General features: G+C 33.5%; 7 protein-coding genes across 7 annotated transcripts; 3 read left to right on the top strand and 4 right to left on the bottom strand.

Moving 5' to 3' along the window:
* The first annotated feature begins 77 nt into the window (after positions 1 to 77).
* On the top strand, positions 78 to 1,628 carry LOC123015759 (tetratricopeptide repeat protein 1). Its single transcript, XM_044415679.1, has 2 exons — positions 78 to 1,275; positions 1,323 to 1,628. The coding sequence occupies exons 1-2, from the start codon at positions 609 to 611 to the stop codon at positions 1,448 to 1,450; spliced, it is 795 nt and encodes a 264-aa protein (XP_044271614.1). The 5' UTR covers positions 78 to 608; the 3' UTR covers positions 1,451 to 1,628.
* On the bottom strand, positions 1,619 to 3,135 carry LOC123015756 (putative protein FAM10A4). Its single transcript, XM_044415674.1, has 2 exons — positions 3,015 to 3,135; positions 1,619 to 2,965 (listed from the first exon to the last, which is right to left on the bottom strand). The coding sequence occupies exon 2, from the start codon at positions 2,832 to 2,834 to the stop codon at positions 1,713 to 1,715; it is 1,122 nt and encodes a 373-aa protein (XP_044271609.1). The 5' UTR covers positions 2,835 to 2,965; positions 3,015 to 3,135; the 3' UTR covers positions 1,619 to 1,712.
* LOC123015754 (ATP-dependent RNA helicase abstrakt) lies at positions 3,097 to 6,439 on the top strand. The gene is made up of 10 exons (XM_044415669.1): positions 3,097 to 3,241; positions 3,296 to 3,415; positions 4,071 to 4,212; positions 4,266 to 4,611; positions 4,658 to 4,948; positions 4,998 to 5,160; positions 5,210 to 5,341; positions 5,397 to 5,565; positions 5,618 to 5,767; positions 5,827 to 6,439. The coding sequence occupies exons 1-10, from the start codon at positions 3,215 to 3,217 to the stop codon at positions 6,144 to 6,146; spliced, it is 1,860 nt and encodes a 619-aa protein (XP_044271604.1). The 5' UTR covers positions 3,097 to 3,214; the 3' UTR covers positions 6,147 to 6,439.
* On the bottom strand, positions 6,143 to 7,458 carry LOC123015758 (transmembrane protein 59-like). Its single transcript, XM_044415678.1, has 3 exons — positions 7,277 to 7,458; positions 7,121 to 7,226; positions 6,143 to 7,070 (listed from the first exon to the last, which is right to left on the bottom strand). Exons 1-3 carry the CDS (start codon positions 7,403 to 7,405, stop codon positions 6,496 to 6,498), a joined length of 810 nt encoding a protein of 269 aa, XP_044271613.1. The 5' UTR covers positions 7,406 to 7,458; the 3' UTR covers positions 6,143 to 6,495.
* Positions 7,459 to 7,477: 19 nt separating this feature from the next.
* LOC123015751 lies at positions 7,478 to 8,479 on the top strand. The gene is made up of 5 exons (XM_044415667.1): positions 7,478 to 7,542; positions 7,594 to 7,923; positions 7,974 to 8,079; positions 8,125 to 8,317; positions 8,370 to 8,479. The coding sequence occupies exons 1-5, from the start codon at positions 7,497 to 7,499 to the stop codon at positions 8,433 to 8,435; spliced, it is 741 nt and encodes a 246-aa protein (XP_044271602.1). The 5' UTR covers positions 7,478 to 7,496; the 3' UTR covers positions 8,436 to 8,479.
* On the bottom strand, positions 8,311 to 9,210 carry LOC123015753 (zinc finger matrin-type protein 2). Its single transcript, XM_044415668.1, has one exon. It carries the CDS (start codon positions 9,079 to 9,081, stop codon positions 8,482 to 8,484), a length of 600 nt encoding a protein of 199 aa, XP_044271603.1. The 5' UTR covers positions 9,082 to 9,210; the 3' UTR covers positions 8,311 to 8,481.
* A 5,472-nt stretch (positions 9,211 to 14,682) lies between these two features.
* On the bottom strand, positions 14,683 to 16,360 carry LOC123013668 (extensin-like). The gene has a single exon (XM_044412366.1). The coding sequence runs from the start codon at positions 16,336 to 16,338 to the stop codon at positions 14,764 to 14,766; it is 1,575 nt and encodes a 524-aa protein (XP_044268301.1). The 5' UTR covers positions 16,339 to 16,360; the 3' UTR covers positions 14,683 to 14,763.
* Between the last annotated feature and the right edge of the window lie 5,789 nt (positions 16,361 to 22,149).

Here is a 22,149-nt window from a genome sequence, read left to right as displayed (position 1 = left end):
CTTAAACAATAAGAAATATATTTTGTTAAAGTTGTGTTACATAATTAAAAGTTTTTATTACTGTACAGTGCCGGACAATAAATTTGGTTCACCATTGTTCTGTCACTTAAAAAAAATAGATGTAAACCATAACATTATTGTCAATATGTCAAATAATTGATGTGCAGATTTTTCTTTTATTATCATAATACTGTCACCACTATCAGGAATCAATAGGCTTTCAGATTCATACATTAATAAACTTCGAATAAATTTTCTTTCATGTCACGTAGACAAATTTCTGCAGCTTTAACAATCCATGATAATCTACGTCAAAATATGACAACCATTCGCATATAGCCTGCTTTAGAGGCGAATGTCATTTGGACATTTGAGGTGGACTAAATTTATTGTTCAGCACTGTACATACCTCTCTTTCAACAAATTTTAAATAAATTCGAAATTCCCGCATAAATTCTAAGGCCGATAAAACAGTTTTTGCTATGAACGACAAATGTCAAAATTGTGTGATGACATTTGGTTATCAATGTAAATTTACAAGTTTCAATATAACAAAAACAGTCATCGAATAACCAAAGTACAGACAGTTAATATTTAAGTTAACAAACATGTCAGAAGAAGTAGCAAGTAGAATTAAAACTAACGAAGAGGTTATTGAAGACCTAACCAAAGATTTGCAAAATGCCCAGTTCTCCGTTGATGATTCGAAAAAATCAGAGCCTGAATCACACATTCCAGAGGATTTTGATGCTTCTGATACCGATTCAAATAAAGCTGAAGCACCTCAACACCTTTCAGATGATTCTGACGATGAAGAATTGAAAAATCAGGAATTGGATTTAACTGATGAAGAAAAGGAAGCCAGGAAAGAACAAGCAATTTTGTTGAAAAACAAAGGCAACGACGAATTTAAAAACTGTAAATATTTAGAATCTGTTGGAACCTACACTGAAGCTTTGCGCTTATGCCCTTTAAAATACAATAGTGATAGAGCCATCCTTTATGCAAATAGAGCAGCTTCTAAAATAAATATAGAGAGGAAAGCTAGTGCTATCGATGACTGTACAAAAGCCATATCATTAAATGATAAGTATGTTAGAGCCTACTTAAGGAGAGCAAAGTTGTATGAAGAAACTGACAAATTTGATGAAAGTTTAGAAGATTTTAAGAAAATTCTAGAGTTAGACCCAGGTAATAAAGAGGCGTTAAGTGCCATTCACAGATTACCTCCACTAATAGAAGAAAGAAATGAAAAACTGAAAACGGAAATGCTAGGTATGTTAATGAAGTTTGAATGAAGTTTTGTAATTTATTTGTTGCAGGAAAATTGAAAGATTTAGGAAACATGATCTTAAGACCATTTGGATTGTCCACAAATAATTTCAATTTGCAGCAAGATCCAAACACGGGAGGATATTCAGTAAATTTTCAACAAAATGGATCAAACTAATATCTACATTTTGTATTTTTGTAATAGTTCCAAACTTGTGATATTAAACTACTTTTTCAAGAATTATAGTAGGTACCAGAACATTAGAAACTTACTATTTCAGTCTTTATTGATTAATTTCCGTAACAAAAAAATGTAATACTTGCAAGTTAAAAATAAAACATTTCGAAATAGTTAATATTCCCTTTAATTTACAAATAGCAAGATACATAAAATCAGCCTTTTTACTAAAACTAAAGTAAAGAAAGAGTTTATCTGAAAATTAGTCCAGGTTGTCATCATCAGGTTGGAACCGAGGTGGGGCTGCGCCTCCCCCTGACATCCCTCCAAATCCTGGAAAACCACCAGGAAACCCTGGAAAACTGCCTGGTCCAATTCCAGAGCCTGCCAATTTTCCAGACAACTTCGTGATCAATGCCATGACTTTAGGGTTAGATTGATATTTATAAAAGTTAGCAGGATTTGATGAAATATCAGCAAATGCTGCCGAGACTTCAGGATCGGTGAAAGCTGCTCTAAGTTCAGGATCTTGCAGGAGTTTATAAAAATCGTCTGCAGGAGGTGCAGAATTTGCATTTGCATTCGTTTCAGTTCGAGAAGCATTGGCTTTGGCGTGAGCTTCGCGAGCTTTACGTGCCCTTTCTATTTTCTCCCGTTCTTCCTTCTCAAGTCTTTTCCGTTCCTGTTTTAACTTGTGTTGTTCTATCTTCTTGGCGTTTGGTGTCACTGCTTTTAGCCACTCATCAGACTGCTCATCAAAATCAATATTACAAGCCTGACGCAGATCTTTGGCTGCTTTTTCCCATTCTCCTATAAGGCTGTAAGCGCGACCGCGGAATTTGTACGCTGTTGCTGAATCAGGGTTCAACTCCAAGGCTTTAGTGCAATCTTTTATGCAAGCATTCGGTTTGGTTTGTTTCAAATACGCTTGTCCTCTCTTGGCAAACAGTAATGCTGAGGATGGATTCAGTTCGATTGCTTCAGTGTATAATTCGATGGCTTTGTCGTAATTTCCTTCTGAGAATTGCTTAATGGCTTCCACACGTTTCTCGTCAGACTTATCACTATCTTCTTCACTCACTTCTTTATTTGGATCGCCCATCTTTTGATTTTCATCCAATGGATCAGGATCCACACAGCCTTCAGTATCAAGTTCTAAATCTGACTCTGGTTCGGATTCAACATCAGAACCGACTTGTTCTGTTTGAGCATTGGGGGCTTCTGACGACATTTTGGAAGGTGTAGGTACTTTACCACCGAAAGACTCGATAAACTCTTTAAAGAAGTTTAAATCCGGCAACGACAGAATGTCAGGATTGGCCTTACAAACGTCAACGAATTGTTTCAATTTGTCTAAGGCCTCTTTTCCAAAAGGGCAACTCATTTTTGATTGGTTTGTACGAGAAAACACACACTTCGATATCCAAATAGGCACTCACGGAAAAATTCTAGAAATGCGGCTGGCGGCGTGACTGTCAAAATTGTAAATAAAAAAGGGGTCGTTAATAAAGGCACCTATAATTTAAAATAAATTATGAGTTAAGAAAAAATTAAAATACCTTACTGGGCACGCTTAGAAAATCACATTTAAAGTAACAAAATGTAAGCTGAACTAAAATTTTACTTTAAAATATTTTTAATTAATTTTTCATTTTGCAACACGCGTGACCTCCTGTGGAGAAACATGACAATCAACTTGACAAACAGGCAACCTTGAACATAACCTCAAAATATACGTTCTGTTTATGTGTGAATTTCTAGAAGATGGGTGATAATGTTCCCCCAGTAAAAGTAAAATCCATTACGTTTTTATGATTCATTTACAATAACTATAAACTATTTTAGAGATACAGACGTGACGAGAAGGAGGAAGAAAAATCAGACTCTGACGATAATTACGTACCATACATCCCAGTTAAAGAACGCAAGAAGCAAAAACTTTTGAAACTTGGACGATTGGGACAGGTACAATAGTTGAATCAAACTTTGGGTTGAAAATACTTAGTGGGAGTGCGACAATAGCATAAAAGTACATGCATTATTTTTTCATATTGTCATACCTTTTTATAAAAAGTGTATACCTATAAGGACAATACACTGTGCACAGGCCTGTTCTAATTATTCATTTAGAAAATGAAAACACAAATTTTATGCTAATTATCACACTCAACCCCCGGGTCGTGTAGTTCTTCCAGCGATTAATGTGTTGCTGGAAACCTGTATTTGTATAAAAAAATAGTATTTAATTTTTATTATGCAAATAGTCTTAATAAAAAACAATTCAATTACTTAAGTACTTAATGTATTTATTATTACACTTTTTTAATGAAATTGTTGTATTAAGATATCAAAATAACTGATTGTGAAAAGTTGTCTTAAGCTATTAATCCTAATACACTCGTGATTACACGAAAAGATTCTATCATAATTTACTTCTAATTGACACAATTTGATAGCACAACTAAGTTTCTAAAAATATTTCGTTTATCATTTTAGTTAAGGATATATTTGTTATTGGGCAAAATTATTGGAAAACCACAAACATAAGTCTGCATCAGTTTTATTTTATTGATTAATGTAAATGACTATAAAATAAAAAATAAATTTTTAACATCCACAGTTAAAGGAATCTGAATTAAACAAACCAAAGTCATCTAGCGAGAACGAAACAAACGATGACGAGGAAGAGGATGAAGTATGGGGGCGCAAGAACAACATATCCCTCTTGGATCAACACACGGAACTTAAAAAACTGGCAGAAGGTATGTCCACTTTCGTTAAACAAGCTTTTATGTAAATGTTGATCAAATTTCAGCCAAAAAGGTGAGCGCTGTGGAACGACAATTAAAAAAAGAAGAGGAGATTCTGGAAATAGTAGCGGAAAAGAAAGCCTTAATGGGCGTTTCTGAATTAGCTAAAGGCATACAATACAGTGACCCGATTAAAACTAGCTGGCGACCACCTAGTTACGTGCTTGCAATGCCGGAGAGCCGCCATGAGAAAATCCGAAACGAACTCCGGATTCTAGTTGAAGGAGAAGACATACCTCCGCCTCTTAAATCTTTTCGTGATATGAAACTGCATGAAGGCATTATATCCGGACTGAAAGAAAAGAAAATTAAAAAGCCAACACCTATTCAGATTCAAGGCATCCCAACAGTGTAAGTATTTCACTGCTAAATGTTGCAGATTTGTATTTTTGTGCAGATTATCAGGTCGGGATATGATTGGGATAGCATTCACGGGTTCAGGGAAAACACTAGTCTTCGTTTTGCCCCTCATCATGTTTTGCTTAGAACAGGAAGTCAAATTACCCTTCATTAAAAATGAAGGTCCATATGGGCTTATAATTTGCCCGTCGCGGGAGTTAGCAAAGCAAACTTTCGATATCATACAACATTTTTGCACCAGTTTGAGAAAACATGGAATGCCCGAAATTAGAACGTCTTTGGCCATAGGTGGAGTGCCTGTTTCAGAAGCCGTTGATGTTATACAAAGGTACAAATATTATATTTTAGTAAACGATAATCATTTCATTTTTTACTAGAGGTGTGCATATTATGGTAGCCACTCCAGGACGATTAATGGATATGCTTGAGAAGAAAATCGTAAAGTTATCAGTTTGTCGATATTTGTGTATGGATGAAGCCGATCGTATGATTGACTTGGGTTTTGAAGAAGACGTCAGAACTATTTTTTCATATTTTAATGTAAGTTGTGACAAATCTTAGAGAAAAATATTATTTGCAATATTTTTAGGGCCAAAGACAGACTTTACTTTTCTCAGCTACTATGCCCAAAAAAATACAAAATTTTGCACGTTCAGCCTTAGTCAAACCTGTAACTATCAACGTGGGGAGGGCAGGAGCAGCCTCAATGAACGTCATACAAGTATTTTTGGAAATTGTAACGTGAAATTTTAAAATTATTTGTTTATTTTTTGTAGGAGGTGGAATATGTTAAACAAGAAGCAAAAGTTGTGTACTTATTGGAATGTTTACAAAAAACACCACCACCCGTTTTGATTTTCGCGGAGAAAAAACAGGATGTGGATGCTATTCATGAATATCTACTTCTGAAAGGGGTGGAAGCTGTCGCTATTCATGGTGGAAAAGGCAAAATTTACAACATTGTTAGTTACAGAATATTAATTGTATTGTATTAAAGACCAAGAAGAACGTTCGAGATCTGTTGAAGCATTCCGTAAGCACGAAAAAGATGTCCTTGTAGCTACAGATGTGGCATCAAAAGGGTTAGATTTTCCGGATATCCAACATGTTATAAATTACGACATGCCCGACGATGTGGAAAATTATGGTATAAAACCCATAATAATATAATCAAAGACAAAATTTTGCACAAATATTTTTTTATAGTTCACCGAATTGGAAGAACAGGTAGATCCGGCAAACAAGGGCTGGCGACTACATTTATAAACAAATCCAACGACGAGTCTGTCCTCCTGGATTTAAAACATCTACTTATGGAAGCCAATCAAAAGGTCCCCGCCTTCTTGAGTGAATTATGTTCGGAAAGTGAGAAATACCTGGACTTGGGAGATGAAAGAGGATGCAGTTACTGTGGTGGTTTGGGTCACAGAATCACCGATTGTCCGAAATTGGAAGCTCTTCAAAATAAACAAGCCTCAAACATTGGCAGGAGAGACTATTTGGCCAACACGGCTGCAGATTATTAGATTTTAGTAACATTTTATTAATATTCCCAAATCTTACAATATAAAATATTACACTTACGGAAAATATGATTTACATTATCGAAAAAATTTAATTTGTTCTTAAAAAATCGTAAGCTTTTTTTTTCGTTAAGTCCCTTTAAATATCATGTGCGCCAATAACAACTTCTGTAGCATGTTTTTATAACGAGTGACAAAAAATCTACAATGACTAGAAATATTAACCACATAGCTTCAAAACATTTAAGTAACAAATGCTGAAATAAACCCACTACAACATTTACGAGACAGTCACAATTACTATGCCTTATCAGCCCTCCTTAAGAAAATATGCCTTTTAGAAAATCTACCTTTAAATTTTTTCACTTTCAACAGTATATTTAGGTGGTGTAGAAAATCCAATTTCTTGATAATCTCCCAAAAGTTCAGGATCTTTTTCTTCATTTTCTAGGATTAATTTTTCATCAGGAATATCAACCTCCACTACCTCTTCAGTGTTTTTCTTTTCAGTTGAAAAACTCAACCATAAAGCTACTAAAACCGCTGACAAAAACGCAGTTAGGAGAATCCAACGTGGAATCCCGGAATTTCTGGATGCACAATCAAGCCAATCACCTGAATATTCAGTTGATTTGATTACAATCGTGTCATCCTTGAACTCAATAGGCATTGTTCTAATGTGAGTTTCAGGAATTTTATAATCAATGTTAAAACCTATTTCAAGCTGACTTTTAATACTAGGATCTGAGAGAATGTCGGATTCTAGTATTTCTAAGTCAGGCTCAGCTAAAACAATGTTATGTGACTCATCCTCTTCTGTTATCACCAGAAATGTAGACATATCGCTCTGTCGCTTTTTCGCCATCAAATCACAACCTTTTAAGCAAATTTCATTTTCTTTTGCAACAATGTAAGATTCGTTGCACGCTACAAAGGAAAACAGTTACAAGAATATTGAACAAAAATTGCAAACATACATAAGTGACACTCCTTTCTTGTAATGTTTAAATTTAGTTCGTCCTTAAAATTTATTATGTTAAAAAATCTACAACCGCGTTGGCAAACGATTTGTTCGTAATTTTCCTGCAAAAAACTCTTAATTATAAGAAGAAAAATAAAAATATAGCACTAACCAAGTCAAGTAGGGGCAACTCATTTTCCTTACATAAACTTATACACTGGTCAGTCACTGAAAAAGTGCTTGTGAATATTTCATCTGAAGTTACCGTTTTTAAGACAAAAATGAATAAAAATTTCCACATTTTGTACTTAATTTGTTCCACTATCGGCTGTCAAAAATTGTAAACAATTTTGATGGCGCCCTCTATCTGTCAATCAATTTCAATTTGAAAAATGCGCAAAACACTCTTTTTGTTGTTTTTGCTAAAATTGTCTCTTTGTGAGTATCAATAACAGTAAAAGTCTGCACAACAACAACCGGTTGCTCTAGGTGGTAGCGTGTATCGTCCCTCGTTTTTAAGCGACGATGAAATTGCTCATGTTCGTTTTGAAAGAGATGATAATAGTGCCCCTTGCAATGAAGATGATTTAATGAATTTTCTTGCCGAAATTCAAGTGATCAACCCTGAAAGTGTTGTAAAATTGGCCACTTTAAGCGACATTAAACCGTCATGTAATCGCGTGGCCGAAAATTTGGAAAAAATTAAGGCGTACCTGAAAACTTGTACTCCCCCTAATCAGCCTGACTTGTATTTGCAATTAATCAAAGGAGTTGAAGCACTACATGAAAAGATATGTACCGAATCTCCATTCAAAACCCGTAAATTCACTTAGTTACATGACGCAGATGATTTTAACTAATGCTTTTAGAATTTGAAAAAATTCACAAGTGCCTCCATGAACTGAGAAATGATTTGGAAGACTGCGGAGGACCAGCAGACTGGAACGAAAATTCAGACAATGCTGCTGTTTGCAAGTAAATGAATGAAATAGTTATTGCGTTTAAAAATTTGTTTTTAAGGGCCTACAAAGCCATAGCAGATTGTTATTACATCAAAACTGCTAAAGTCTGTGGAAACAGCGCTGCATCAACGACTAGAGAACTTCTACAAGCAATAATTGACAGCATACTTACAATAAAATGTGACAATGTAAAGGAAACACCTAAAGTTAAAGATCCAATGCCCGAAGAATATATCAAAAAAGAAAACAAGGCATTTTTTTCCCTTAATCATATTTATTTCATTTTAACTTACTGTTTTACAGGCTGACATGATTCTTCCAACTGTACTTAATTTAGTAATAATGACTATAACATTGATTTTTATTTAATCTTTAATGTCTCTAAATTATTGTAATAAAGGTTGTGAAATGAAGGCTACTTTTTCTTAGAGGATCCAAAACCTGCAAATCCCATTATGCTAGCAAGTTCATTTGATTGTTCAGGAGTTTCATATAACATTTCTTCTGCTTTTCGTTTTTCCTTCCTTTTCTCCCTTCTGTACTCTCGTAACTTTTCCTCTTCTTCAGCAATTTCCTGCATGCGTGCTGCCATATCGTAATCTTTCTTCTTTTCCTCCATTTTCCTCTTGTTTTGATCAAATCTTCGTTTAACTGCATCTAAACTACTACGTTCAATCCTCATCGACATTCCTAAGTTTCGCTGATGTTTTTTGCCATTGATATGATCCAAAAAGTTGATTGAATCTTTAACAACACAGTCACAGACATTGCAATAATAACCTCCAGATTGTGATGTTGGTGTGTTTTTATTTATTACAATGCTTTTGCCGAGTTTTGAATCCAAATCAACTTTATATTCTCGAGTTTTTAACAGTTCACGTTTTACTGGAGGGCCTTTCTTTTTCTTTGTTTCTTCTTCAAGACGTTCGATTTCTTCTCTCTTGCGCTCCTCAGCTAATCTCTCATATTCATCCCTGTCCCATTTTCTGCGATGATCGTCAGGCCTCATCGACATTTTTGAGTATTTTTCTTTAACAGAATTACAATTAATTAACTAAAACTTCAGTTACAATAATAATAATGTTGACAAATTCGGAGTTCAGTTTGACAACTGTCAAAATTTTAGGTTAGTTTTAGGAATTTTAACACTGAACTCAGTGAATTTTAAGTTCACTTTTGAAAAGGCGGCAAAAATGTATTGTTTAAATATTAATGTTTCAACAAAATTGAAAAATTGAACTTCTTTCGTACTTTCTTTTATTATTTATTAAATTCAGTCAAAGTTGATGTCGCAGAAGCAAAATATAAAGAAATATTTAAAGTATTACTTCTCTTTACTACTTCAAGTGCATCTACTTGAAATCTTAAGCGAATATACCTAATAAAATTTGAATATTGTTCTTGTGAAAATTTGTCTTGTCGATCACGAAACAACCACGATCCATATTCGTCATAATTATCAAAATCGCAACAACAAATTTTAGCGTACCTACATGATGTAAATCCTCAAATAAGTGTTGGGATTATGGCGAAGTAGTCTCATCAAAAAAAACTTATTTCAAGAGGATGATGGAAATTGGAAACTTATTAAAGATATGCCACTTACTCTAGAAGCAATTACAAGTGATATACCAATTATGAACAAGTTCTCTTTGTGTTTACGACTTTGTGTTTGTTTCCACCACCAGTGGTCATCCTCAGATGAGAATAAAAGTTTTATTAAATTGTACTTGTGTTCATCAAACTAAATAAATAATCTAGTACGAATGACTATAATTTTTCTGTTTTGAAAAACCAAAATAAGTTCATTCTGACTTTCTTAAATTTTCACCACTTTTTGGTCCAATTTTAGGTATAGTGTGTAAATCTAAAGTACCTCCTTCTAGGAAACTAAAAAAGTATTGTATGATTTTCCAAACTTTGTTAATGTTTAATCATTTCTTTAGGTTCCCAAATCTGCTCCAGAAATTAGAATTTACATAAATAATGTTACAATTTATTAGTTATTGAAATTCAAAAAGCAGTTTTTAAAAAACTTGCAATATTGTTAGGAAATGTTTTAATATTAACGAAATTCATTTTAATACCAACAATAATAATAATAACATTAATAACTTAATAATAATTCAATCCATGAAGTTGCGAGGCAGATCTGTAGTGACGCTAGATTGGGAGATTTAAGGGGTTTTACTTACATTATTCTCATATTAAACAATTCATCAAAATCACAATATTATTACTTGATAACAATATCCATACCTAATGGTGAATCTTGCCTGACTGCAGGTTTAAGCTGCCGGGTCAGTGGAGTGAAAAGGTTGTAAAAATTATTTGTAAGAACATTTATGACTTAAATAATTGTCTGCCAAATTTTTTCCTCTTCTTTTGCCGGGACAAATATTATACCTAATTAAAATGAAATTTCTTCTTTGCGCATTTTTCATTTATCACTTTATTTGCTTGCGTTTGCACATTTATGACTAGCATCTTGCAAAATAGAAATGTTACCTTAGTTATCAATGTTGTACACAACGATAGACTTCTCTTAAATGTAAGAGCTTAAGTATTCAGACTTAAAATTAAGCTCTAATTTTAGTACGCAAAAAATACAACGAAATTAGCTGAACATATCGCATCCAAGCCACTAGAAATCCACGTCGTTTCAAATCATAAAATAACAGAGTGGAATTTTCAATTGTTGATGTCTGGTTAAATTCAAAACGAGGATTTTTGGTTGTTAATGAAACCACTTTTTTAGATCAGAAAAACTTACTACCAAATATTTTATGTCTACTTGCGAAAATCAAAAAGCCTTATTCAGGCAGGTCAAGTGTTAGTTGAATATTACCTTTTGTATAAAAAGTGAATATTTGGTGGAGATCTTGCTGAATTACACCGTCGCAGCTAACGAAAATGCAACAGCAGCACAGAAAAATGCCATCCAAACCATTAAAAGGACGAATTACAGGTAGGTCTGGTAGGTATGTACATACTTTTAACAGACTCAGCCTGTATAAATAAATGATAAAAGTGTCTAATTTTATAAATCAAGATTAGTTCGAATATCTGGGACAAAAAATAATTTCACGTCTTTAGAAACATTCTAATTAGGTTTAACTTATACCGAGTGCTTTTGCTTGAACTATTTACTGTCCAGGACAACTAATTTGTGAATTACGAGTAACAGACTTGAATAAAACTCAAATAGATTTTCAAAAACATGTTTTCCGGAATTTTTTTCTGTTTGTTTTAAGATTGAACTCGTGTTGTTAAAAAATATGCAGGCTAGATTATAAAAAGCACCAGAAGCCATAACTGCATTATTTTTAAAGGTAGATATCTATCTATCTATACCTACGACAATGTTTCTTTAAGTAAAGTTGAACAGTTTTTTTCCTATCAGTTTGTTTTAGATAAAACCAATCAAAAAATTCGATTTTTGCTTTCTATTCTATTATTATTGCTTTTAGAAGAGTAATAGTTAGTGATAAATAATAGTTAGTGAGCTTTTTGAAAGCAATTTAACAAAGAATTCAAAAATAATGAAATATAGGTAAATTTTAAAGAACTGAAATTGATGTTACTTCCGGTGAAACAAAAAGCAGCATTGATTGAGCATCTATTTCAAAAAATAGATGACAATACAACTTTATGTTCTAAGAAGCATTGCCATATCTTAAAAAATCATGGAGTTATGGCTTGGGAAGATTTTTTATATTCATTTGGGTTAATTTTAAAACTGTAGCGGTCTTTATTAACTACAAAGTTTGTCAGAACAGTTTAAAAAATTCTATCTGTCCAAAAAAGTTGACATTTATTTTTTGACATTTTTTATGTCTATTTAAATTATTGATACTGATAATCTTTTTCGTCGTCTGCGTTGATTGACAGTAATAAAAGTCTGGGTAATGCCAAAAAATGGCCGTTGGGGGAGCGACGAGTCCTGTATATTTTGGTTTGAAACCTTGATAAATTTTTGTATACAAAAATTTACTTTTGTGTTTTGTGGGTTGTATAATAATTTTTTTGTTGATTGTAATTTTTCCTAAAAACTAGACCAAAAACATCAAAAATTTAAACATTTTATACGCAAATATAATTTTATTTATTAACAAAAATAAAGGTTTACATTTGGGTTAGATAGTTATTTTTATTCTTTACAAATTCACAAGAGCATTAACATATTACAATAACTCTTTATTATTTCTTCAATACTTGAAAATACTTCAAAATTTGATCAAGTAAAAACACAGCCCTTGGTTCTAAGTTCTTTGCATCTGACTCAATTTTTACTACACAATGTTGACCTTTACTGTAATTGTTATTTTTTTCCTGCATTTTCTTTAGTTTTTCTAGTTTATTTTCATACAGCTTATTCAACTTTTGAAATCTTACATTTGCTTCCTGTTACTTTTTTTTTAAATTTTGAATTTTATCTAGAAAGATAAATTTTCTGCCGAACTTATTGCATCTGAAACATTTTTTAAATCAAAATCATGAGTATCACCTACTTTTAAATCGCTTTGTTGATCAAAATCAAATCGAAATGGACTTGAAATTATATAATTTTTGTCAAATGACTGGAGATTGGAGACACGGTGCAGGCGTTTCTAACGGCTTACGTTCTGAATTAATGGAAGTGGTAGAAATTACCTGAAAACGAGTAATTCTTTTATAATTCAAGACCAAGGATGGAACTGCAATTGGTAACAATTTTTTGTTTTTGTAATAGCTCGTTATTTCAAAGTGTTTTCCACAAATCACGGAATTTGGGGGTATATTGCCGATAGTACCAAATATTCTCTTAAGCCATTCGTTTTTTGGATTCCTACTTTTTGGAAATCGATGTAAAATAACCTCCTCTTTCTCCCCTTGTCCTCAATTTGGAACACAGCAAGTTCGGATACTTGGCATTTTAAAAAATATAATGTAATGTTTGAAACTTTGAATGATATTGATACTGCGCTTCTTAAGCTGAAAAAATGTATTAATTGTGTGACAGATCAATATTTTATTAAATGTGTCAACAATTGTAACATTTAATTTCCTGCAAAATTTTCAAATTTCACAAATTACAGTTTCCTTTGGAGCGTGACGCGCGCGTCATCTACCGGAATTTACCATTTTGAGAAGTTCACGATTTTGGTCTATTGTCCAGACTTTTATTACTGTCAATCAACGCAGACGACGATCTTTTTTATGTTTTTTTATTATTACATATTCCAGAAAGGTATAAAAAATTTGTCAATAAAAGCCAAACCAGTATTTACCTAATTGTGTAATCTTGTTTTTTTTTTTTCTTTTAATGATATTTCTTGGTGGTAAAAGCTTGGAACGTCCCAGACCAAAATTATATACTCGTTGAACAGTTGGACCAAAGCTGTGTTATGTCAGTTTCACAGTTTGGCTATTTGCCTTGGGAAATAATCGTCACTTCCATAACAACAATCTAGATTTTTATTTGATTTACACTCTATTTCCTCCTTCTCAGTTTAATGTTTTAGAAATTGTCAAGAAATATGTCGATCTTCACTAGTGGTATGCTGATGGAATTACAAATACATATAATCAAAAAAAAAATAAAACTATGGGACTCCTAGTAAATCCTCTATCGATGGGTAGATCCGACAAATCCAGATGCGTTTAGAATTGTTGACCCTAAGATAAAATTATTAGGTAATTTGTGAAATGTGGTCAATTTGGGATGCTTTAGAATATACAGGTGTTCCGTTTTTATTGTTACAAATTTAAACAGGTGATAGAATATTCAATTTTAAGACAAAAGTTTCCTATGAACATGTATCAAAAATGTTATGTAAGAGATGCGTTTTTTAATATGGTTTTCCCACTATTGCAGAAAAGATAAAATTACAAAAATTGGTACAATTGATAACCTTTAAACACCTAAACGAATTAAAAAAATAGTTGTCAAAATTTTTAATCACGGGTGCCTTAAACGGTAAAACGAATTTAATTTTTATCATATTTATAGTCTATAACACATCATATTCTAAACTCATTTTATTCAAAAACGGTAAGTTGTATCGAAAAAACGCAAGAGACCTTATTTTGTGAAAAACTATTGAATTTTGAATTTTGTGGCTAAAAATGGCAAGAACCAACAGCCAAAATAGTTAGGGTACTTTTTACCTAAACCCCATCAGTTTAGAACGCCCCTGAGTAAAAATTTCGACATTTTATCTTTGAATTCGTTTGGATGCATAAAAGTTATCACTTGTACCAAATTTTGTAATTTTATTTTAAAATGGTTTCTGAAATATTGGACAAAATCCATAAAAACATGCACCCCCTTCAGGGGATGTAGCTCCCTTATATAAAATTTACCGATACATGTTCATAGAAAACTTTTATCTTAAAATTGAATATTCTATCACCTGCTTAAATTTGTAACTATAAAAACGGAACACTCTGTATAGTGGGAGAAAATATTATAATTGCCCCTATAATATTGAACAAGGGTGCAGTTTCTACAGATATGTTTCTCTCATTGAAGGATGGAAATAATGCTACAATGTACGAGGATAGTACGACTCTCAAAAGTTACCCAGCCCCAATTGATGTTCTGCCTCTATTTCGAAAAAGTGAAAGACTAAAATTTCTAATTATTTTTTATTAAATATTGTATTGTTACAAGTACAAAGTTACAAAATTACAATAAATAAGTCATTACAAAATTTCAAACTTTGTTTTCGTTAACATTATCTTCGCGGCCCATTGTCTCAGCAGCTCTCATTTCTTCGGCCATCGTTGCTGATTTGTTGTCACCTCCCTCATTGACTCCCCAACCTGGGTTTGGCATTTTCACTTTTCCTTCCATCGCCATGGAATCTCTCGCTTCAGCCATTTGGGTCATCGTTTCAATAGTGTGTTTCTCCTTTTCCTCTTGACTTGGAACTCCATGAGTGGTGGATTGTGTAATCTTCGACTCTTCAGCTTCCCTGTATCCAACTGGAGAAGGATAACCGTGCGGTTTGGGGACAGGGCCGTAAGTTGGTGGAGACATGTAAGCTGGAGCTGGGGCAGGGCTGTGTGGTTTGGGAGCAGGAGCGTAAGCTGAAGCTGACGGAGGAGGGGGGCCGTAAGCTGGAGCTGGAGCTGGTTGATATGAAGGTTGAGGAGCTGGAGCTGGTTGGTATGTGGGTTCGGGGGCTGGAGCTGGTTGGTATGAGGGTTGGGAAGCTGGAGATGGGTGAGTGTAAGCTGGAGCTGGCTGGGGGTAAGTTGGGGCAGGAGCTGGTCTATATGATGGGGCTGGAACAGGATAAGAAGGAGTTGGTGCGCTGTATGAAGGGGCTGGAGCAGGAACACTATAGCTGGGGGCGGGTTTATAAGCTGGGGCTGGTTTATAAATGGAGGCGGAATATGATGGGGCATTGTAGGAGGGTTTGTAGTAAGATGGTGGGGGTGGTACCTTGTATGCGGGGGCTGGTGGTGGGGCGTAACCACCGTAACCTCTCGGAGGACTTGGTCTTTCATATCTTCCATAGGATGACCTTGACATGGCCGATCTGTAGCCTCCATATCCTCCCATGTTTCCACCATAAGGTCCAGCACCGTAGCTTGCACCATGACTGGGGATGGTTGCTGCATATCCTGCCAAAGAGGGTTGACAAGTAATGACTAATCCATTATGTCCTTTCTTCGCCTTGTGTTTTAAAGCTGGTTGAAGATAAGTCATGGGTAATCCATACTCTTGTCCCGCAGATCTCGCTGCGTGGTCCAGAAGTTCATCAGAATGTTCTTCCTCTTCTTCGGGCATATCTGCCATGCCATCGTCGGAACGGTAGGAGACTGAGCTGTATGAAGAGGGTGAATGGGCGGCATATGGCTTTGATGAACCGTATGCCGGGGCTGACGTAGGCTTTGCGGGGGCGGAGTATACTTTTGCGGGTGCTTCGTAAGCGGGAGCGGGCTTGGGGGTAGCGGGTTTGGGTTCTTCGTAAGCCGGTACGGGGTAGTAACCTTGAGCAGGAGCGGCAGCTGGGGCTGCATACGGTTTGGATTCGGCGGGCTCGCAAATTTGGAAGGGCCTCTGGTAGGGTCCGCTGGGTCGGATTTCTACGCAAAGGGTAGTAGTGGCGGATTTCTTTTTGCGGATGGCGTCGGTTTTGTCTTCGGGTTGAACTAAAGTTGGATCGAGAGCTTTGGAGGCTTCTTCTGTGGCGTTTTTCGGAGAGTCTTCGGTCTTTGCCTGAGTGAAGGCGATAAAGATGAGAAGCACTAACACTTGTAAAGCACGAAACACTTCCATGATGTTGATGAGGAACTGACTGGTCGCCACTGATTGACGAGGAAAAGCGATGCGCTTTTATATTGTTAGGTTGTGTAGTTGTCAGCAATTTTCAATAAAATTCGAACAAGGTGGCCACAGATTTTACCCTTCATGCGAATAGCACCCTCTGAGGTAGGGAAGTATTTATGTCTTTTTAACTTGCAAAATATAGTTGGGAAGAATTAAATATTTTTTTATTTCTCATCTGTTTGGTGATTACTTGGCAGCTAATAAAAATTTACAAGTCAACAATAATTAGGTCAAATATTTTAATGAAATGCAGTTATTGGAATTATGCAAATCTTAACAGTTTGCTATTCTTATAAAAAGTGAAAATTATGAATTTTATTTACTTTATTATTTTTTATAAATTTTATGAATCATTTTTATATGGAAGAGAAATTATGAATAAACGCAACTAATCCAAATATTTTACCGAATATAAAAGAATACTGAAATTTAATTATCTTCAACTTATTTTTTTTTACATATTTGATTTGTTCTAATTTTTTATTTGAAGATTTAAATAAATAAATAAAACAGATATTTAAAATGCATCATTAAAAAATAACTAGGTCAATATTGGAATGCAGTCATAAACAAAAATACAGTTGGGTTAAAATGTTTCTTTTTAACAAATACATACTTCTCAAATTAAAAATATTTTTAAATTATTCTTTAAAATAAATACTATGTATAAAATTCAAATTATGTGTCTATAATATGTCTACAATAACATTATAATTTAAGTCATAGTAATTTTCAAATTGTCTAAAAACAAAAAATAGTGATATCAAATAATAAATAAATAATAGTGAAGGTTGTTAGAAAACAATTTAACGAGGAATCCAAGAATAATAAAATATACAGATCTGAAATTGATGTCAGTTCCGATGAAAGTGGAAGCAGCATTGATTGGACATCGATCCCAAACAACAGATGATAATAAACTGTGCAACTTTGCTCTAAGAAATATTATCATATCTTTAAAAATAATGCAGTTATGGCTTGGGTCGTTTTTCGTAATCCGCCTGTATAAAGTAAAATTAATTATCTGAGCAAGAAGCATATTAAAAACCCGAGAGATGAATTTTTTTTATTAAATCTGCTAAGAAATATCAGTACGAGTAACTGTAACAATTTTCTATACTGACTAAAATCAACTTCAACCTAAATTTCAGCATTTTTTTTAAATTTGATTTTTATATTGTAGGTATTCGAGGTTCAAAACTGTAACCTGTAAATTGTAAATCTTTTCTAAAAAATATAACGCTTTTTTATTTACTTAAACAATTTTATAAACTTGGATTTATTTCGGATTTAAAATAAAACAATTACTCATCTCATTTTTATTCGCAATACCAGTAGTAACCTTTGTCTCATTTCGATGTAAAAAAGTATTCTTTCAGCAAATACTTTAATCCTTACTAGAGGTGAATAAACTAATGTGGCATAAATAGAAATAATGTCGACTTTCGCAATTATAGCGTAATTAAATGTGGTTTTAAAGTTTTTTATGCAAAAAATTTTGTTAAATAAAATAAAAAATGTTATATGCACTAATATACAGCGTAATTTTGAAATACATAGCAATACTTAAACTGGTATAGTGGCGGACAGTGAATTTCGTCCGCCCTTTATCCGTGAATTCACAAAAATTCACTTTTAATCTGTGCTTATTTTTATAATAATTGTCATTCAGATACGTATTGTCAAATTTAATCAAATTCTTATTCATTTTCATTTGCAACCTAAAAATGGATTGGTACTGTATCTCTCAAGCAATGTAAAACAAAGGAACAAAGCACAAGTAAAAAGTAACAAAGGAGCATCGAGCATCTGTCAACATGAGAAACGTTAATCAAAATTCTGAAACAAGGCTCATTTACACTTTTAGCCTGAAATGAAAATTGGGCGGGTGAAATTCACTGTCCGTCTATTTTTGTCAAATACATATTTTTCATAGCTTCTATTACCTACAACATTTCTGGACTTAAATAATATCCTGTATTCCAAAATCATCCTGTATTTTGCGACCAACATACAGGATGCGACAGAACTCGCGCCACAGAGAAAAATGTCATAGTACAGTTGGTTGCAAAGGGAAAATAGAATTTTCTTTAAATTGAAACAGGTTCTGTCCTTGTTAATTTAGTTGTCAATTTGTCATCCGTCGCATTCAAATCATTTTTTCTGCAATGTCGCACTTAAATGAGAGCATCAAATGCAAATCAAGATAATCAATTAGTTGAGTACTTACGTGAAAACCCAATGAGTAGTGAGTACTACAGATTAACTGTCAGTTCTAACTTAACTTTTTAGAATTAAGCCATGTTCAAAATATGGATAAATATACATTTTTATTTTTGACATTTTTATGCCTTGATATTTTCCGTTTTTTTGCAACCAAGTGTACGATACTAGGAACATGAAAAAAATGTTAAAAAAATTCTATCTATAAAATTGTTGAAGTTATGAGAGTTTAAATTTTGCACTTTGACTCTATTTATTTCTGTTGGTAATTGTCCAAGTTTTTTTGCGGCAGGCTACAGCTAAGGAAGCTGTAGCCTAAATTGTAACTCTATTTAATGTTATTTGTGGCTTTTATTGACAAAATTTTTGTACCTTTACTAAATAATTATAATAAAACATATGAAAGATTATCAGTATCAATAATAGACATAAAAATGGCAAATGGCAAAAAATAAATGTGAAAATATTTTGACAGGTAGATTTTTTTAAACATTTTTTCCATGTTCCTGTTATCTTATCCTACTTGAAATTTTTCTCTGGGACGCGAGTTCTGACACACCCCGTATGTCTAACCAGTTGACATACATTACTTGCTTTTTTTTTTGTAGGTATACGCTCCCAAAAATAGCTATTTTTCGGACTCATTTAAGTCCCCGAAATGAGTCTTTTTCGGACTTATGAAAATAAGACAAAATACAGTCTTTGGGAACAAAAAAGTCAATCTGGTTACTATGATAGCATATAGGCATCAAAATTCGAAGCTAACTATTTTCGAGAATATTTTGCTCTGATGATATTAATCCTAAATAATAAGAGGTGTAAATATGTTTATAGAAGATTTAACAAACAAATGTTATTTGTAACACGTATTTAAAACATTTTCGCTGACTCATCTGCTAGTTTCGCGCTTCGTACGGAAATAACAGAAATTCGTCCGCAAAAACTGTATTTTATAGAGATAACTGGTAAACATAAAAAACTGGGACATAAAAAAATTGTTCATTATGTATCAAATTTTAAGTTGTCACGATTGACACTCAAAATAAAAATTGTCAGTTTAACTCTTTGATCAAATAAAAAAAAATGTTTAATTTACCAGACGTGCAAAAGCAAATAACGTCTTCAAGATCTACTCATGAAAAAAGTCCACTCGTGACTTGATCACCCGTAAACTTAACCTTTTCACTGGTAGATAAACAATTTCTTTATCGTCTTGTATAATAATTGTTATTTATTATACAAGACGATAAAATTGAATTTTATCTTTGAGAGCAATTTAGCGTCGAGGCGTCAGCCGACTCATTTTGTAGTCAATTTGGTCGATATTTATAAATGTCAAAGTAAAATTCTACAATGAAATCTAATGTCAAATGTCGTTAGCAACTAACAACCGCAGATGTACAACAATGGATGTATTTTTTTTTTTCATTTAGACGATAAAATTTAATTTTAACATGAAGAAAAGAGTAGATAAAATTCAATTTTAACATAGAGGATTGAATAAATAACTATCATAATATAAATTTGCATTATTTGTTTTATTTTCTTAAAAAAAATCAAAAGCAAACGACAGTATACTCGTCCTCATTATCAAGCAACAAAGTCACGACAAATTACTTAATCAATAATCAACACCTGCAATCTTTCGCAATAAATAATTTATTAATAAATAAGTTTGTTAACATTTTTTAAACAATGTACATCACAACTTGCTCAACTTTTCTTTACGCAGAATCTTTACATCATTGGTGAGATTCAAGAATCTCACTTTCTGCTCCAACCTCCAAAATTTCTGGTTTTTGTTTATCCCCCTTTTCCATTTTCTCTACTGCCTTTTGATTTATGTTTTTCTGGCTCATGTCAATTTCTTTGAACATGGCTAAAGCAGGATTGGTTGTAGATGATGGTTCCGGGCGAATGGTTACTTTTTCGATGATAACTTCTTTGGTTTGACTAAGTGGTTCCTTCAAGTACTTTTCTTGAATTTCAACATTTTCCATATCGTGCGCCTCTTCCGTCAATTCGGACTGTTCCATACTCAGCATATCAACAATGGGAGGAGCGTCGTCAGGCTTTACATAGACGTCTGGTAAAGCAGTAATACTCTTTGATACTGGGATTTCACCCACCTTCCACATCTTGTTGTAATCGACTTTAATGTCCTCTTCTGGTTCTTCGTCAAATTCGCGTGTGTGAAGCTCGGTTAAATCGGCAGGAGTTATATTTGGAAAGTAGGTCACGGGAACTTTGGCTTGGTATTGTCTAGGGTCTGCTCCAGCACCATGGGTGTGATAAGTGTTGTAATAAGGAACTTCTTTTCTCACGCGGTTATCAACTAAAACCACTTGTTGCGTTGGCTGAACTGAACCCATTCGACTTTGGATAAAACTCGGTGTCACTTTAAAAACAGGGTTATCGTAGTAACCACAATTATTGTCTTTTACGAGAACAATTTGTCTGTTTGTGTTGTAACAAGATATTAGGTGTGGATACATCAGAGCTGTTACAATTGCGATGTTTGATACCCACATGTTTGCAGATTTCTAATGAAAAAAAAACATTTATGACTTTTTTATATTTCAGGCTTCGAGGTCAGTTCATGCGAATACCAAGGTAAAATTTGGTCTTAAATAAAAATATTTACTTTTTGTCCAAAATCACATGGCCGCCGTATTTATGCGGGATTGGCTTTAGCAACAACAAATTTGCTTATTCAAGATGTTTCGTTGTTGAACTCGTAATTATTGTAACAAAGTCATTGACTTTGTGGATTTAGGTCGTTGTTAAAAATATTAAATTATTTCCCCGTGCTTATAAATTGCTTACCTACTTACTGAAATTGTTATTTTTTTTACGAAAAATCAAATTCATATTGTAGTGACTAATTAAATTACTTTAAACCAACATTATGATTATTGCAAAACATCTTTAATATTTTACCGCTTTCAAAAAATGTAGGAATTTGAAAACAAAATTATTTTGGGGAAAATGAGAATTCAAACATTATAAATGAACAGAAAAATTATTTAAAAAAGCCCAATGACAATCTTTAAACACAAAAAATAAAAGAAAAATATTCTTAATACAGGCAATAAAACAAAGGCAACTAAACTACACAAAACGGAAAATTAACCTAAATGAATCAGATATTTACTGGTTACAACAGATGAGAAAACAAAGAAAAATACAACCAAAAATACAGGTGCGCCAGAACTCGCGCCCCAGAGAAAAATGTCAAGTGCCAGCGGCAACAGATCGCCAAAAAGTGCAGCCGAAGAAGTAATTTTTGTTTGCATAAGAATGTTATTAGACTCCACCAATCCCAGAAGGGCACCTCAAGGTCAGGTTACAAAAATAATACCAATTTGCCCAGAACTTTCAAAAAAATAGCTGGTCTACTGTAATTTTGACATTTATTAATGCCATGTGGGTGACATAACCTGCTAGTTTCCAGTATTTTTCTCGCTGAAGACACTGATTTGAAGAGGTTGTACACGAGTATAATGAGACCAAATCGTTAATTATTATAAACAATTA

Source organism: Tribolium madens, unplaced genomic scaffold, assembly GCF_015345945.1.
Source record: "Tribolium madens isolate multiple individuals breed KSU strain unplaced genomic scaffold, Tmad_KSU_1.1 Scaffold_19;HRSCAF=116;Tcas5.2_LG9, whole genome shotgun sequence".
Lineage (NCBI taxonomy): Eukaryota > Metazoa > Arthropoda > Insecta > Coleoptera > Tenebrionidae > Tribolium > Tribolium madens.
The sequence above is the reverse complement of the archived record's forward strand: the minus strand, read 5'-3'. Positions and strand labels throughout refer to the sequence as shown.

What these genes read in the sequence shown, in the direction of transcription:
- LOC123015759 (XM_044415679.1), top strand. Translation starts at nt 609, where the DNA reads ATGTCAGAAGAAGTAGCAAGTAGAATTAAAACTAACGAAGAGGTTATT. An exon ending in ACTGAAAACGGAAATGCTAG is followed by an intron (nt 1,276 to 1,322) that starts GTATGTTAATGA and finishes TATTTGTTGCAG; the next exon opens with GAAAATTGAAAGATTTAGGA.
- LOC123015756 (XM_044415674.1), bottom strand. Translation starts at nt 2,834, where the DNA reads ATGAGTTGCCCTTTTGGAAAAGAGGCCTTAGACAAATTGAAACAATTC.
- LOC123015754 (XM_044415669.1), top strand. Translation starts at nt 3,215, where the DNA reads ATGGGTGATAATGTTCCCCCAGTAAAA. An exon ending in GCCGTTGATGTTATACAAAG is followed by an intron (nt 4,949 to 4,997) that starts GTACAAATATTA and finishes ATTTTTTACTAG; the next exon opens with AGGTGTGCATATTATGGTAG. An exon ending in CGACGATGTGGAAAATTATG is followed by an intron (nt 5,768 to 5,826) that starts GTATAAAACCCA and finishes ATTTTTTTATAG; the next exon opens with TTCACCGAATTGGAAGAACA.
- LOC123015758 (XM_044415678.1), bottom strand. Translation starts at nt 7,405, where the DNA reads ATGTGGAAATTTTTATTCATTTTTGTCTTAAAAACGGTAACTTCAGAT. An exon ending in AGTTGCCCCTACTTGACTTG is followed by an intron (nt 7,227 to 7,276) that starts GTTAGTGCTATA and finishes AGTTTTTTGCAG; the next exon opens with GAAAATTACGAACAAATCGT. An exon ending in AAGAAAGGAGTGTCACTTAT is followed by an intron (nt 7,071 to 7,120) that starts GTATGTTTGCAA and finishes TTTCCTTTGTAG; the next exon opens with CGTGCAACGAATCTTACATT.
- LOC123015751 (XM_044415667.1), top strand. Translation starts at nt 7,497, where the DNA reads ATGCGCAAAACACTCTTTTTGTTGTTTTTGCTAAAATTGTCTCTTT. An exon ending in CGAATCTCCATTCAAAACCC is followed by an intron (nt 7,924 to 7,973) that starts GTAAATTCACTT and finishes TAATGCTTTTAG; the next exon opens with AATTTGAAAAAATTCACAAG. An exon ending in ATATCAAAAAAGAAAACAAG is followed by an intron (nt 8,318 to 8,369) that starts GCATTTTTTTCC and finishes ACTGTTTTACAG; the next exon opens with GCTGACATGATTCTTCCAAC.
- LOC123015753 (XM_044415668.1), bottom strand. Translation starts at nt 9,081, where the DNA reads ATGTCGATGAGGCCTGACGATCATCGCAGAAAATGGGACAGGGATGAA.
- LOC123013668 (XM_044412366.1), bottom strand. Translation starts at nt 16,338, where the DNA reads ATGGAAGTGTTTCGTGCTTTACAAGTGTTAGTGCTTCTCATCTTTATC.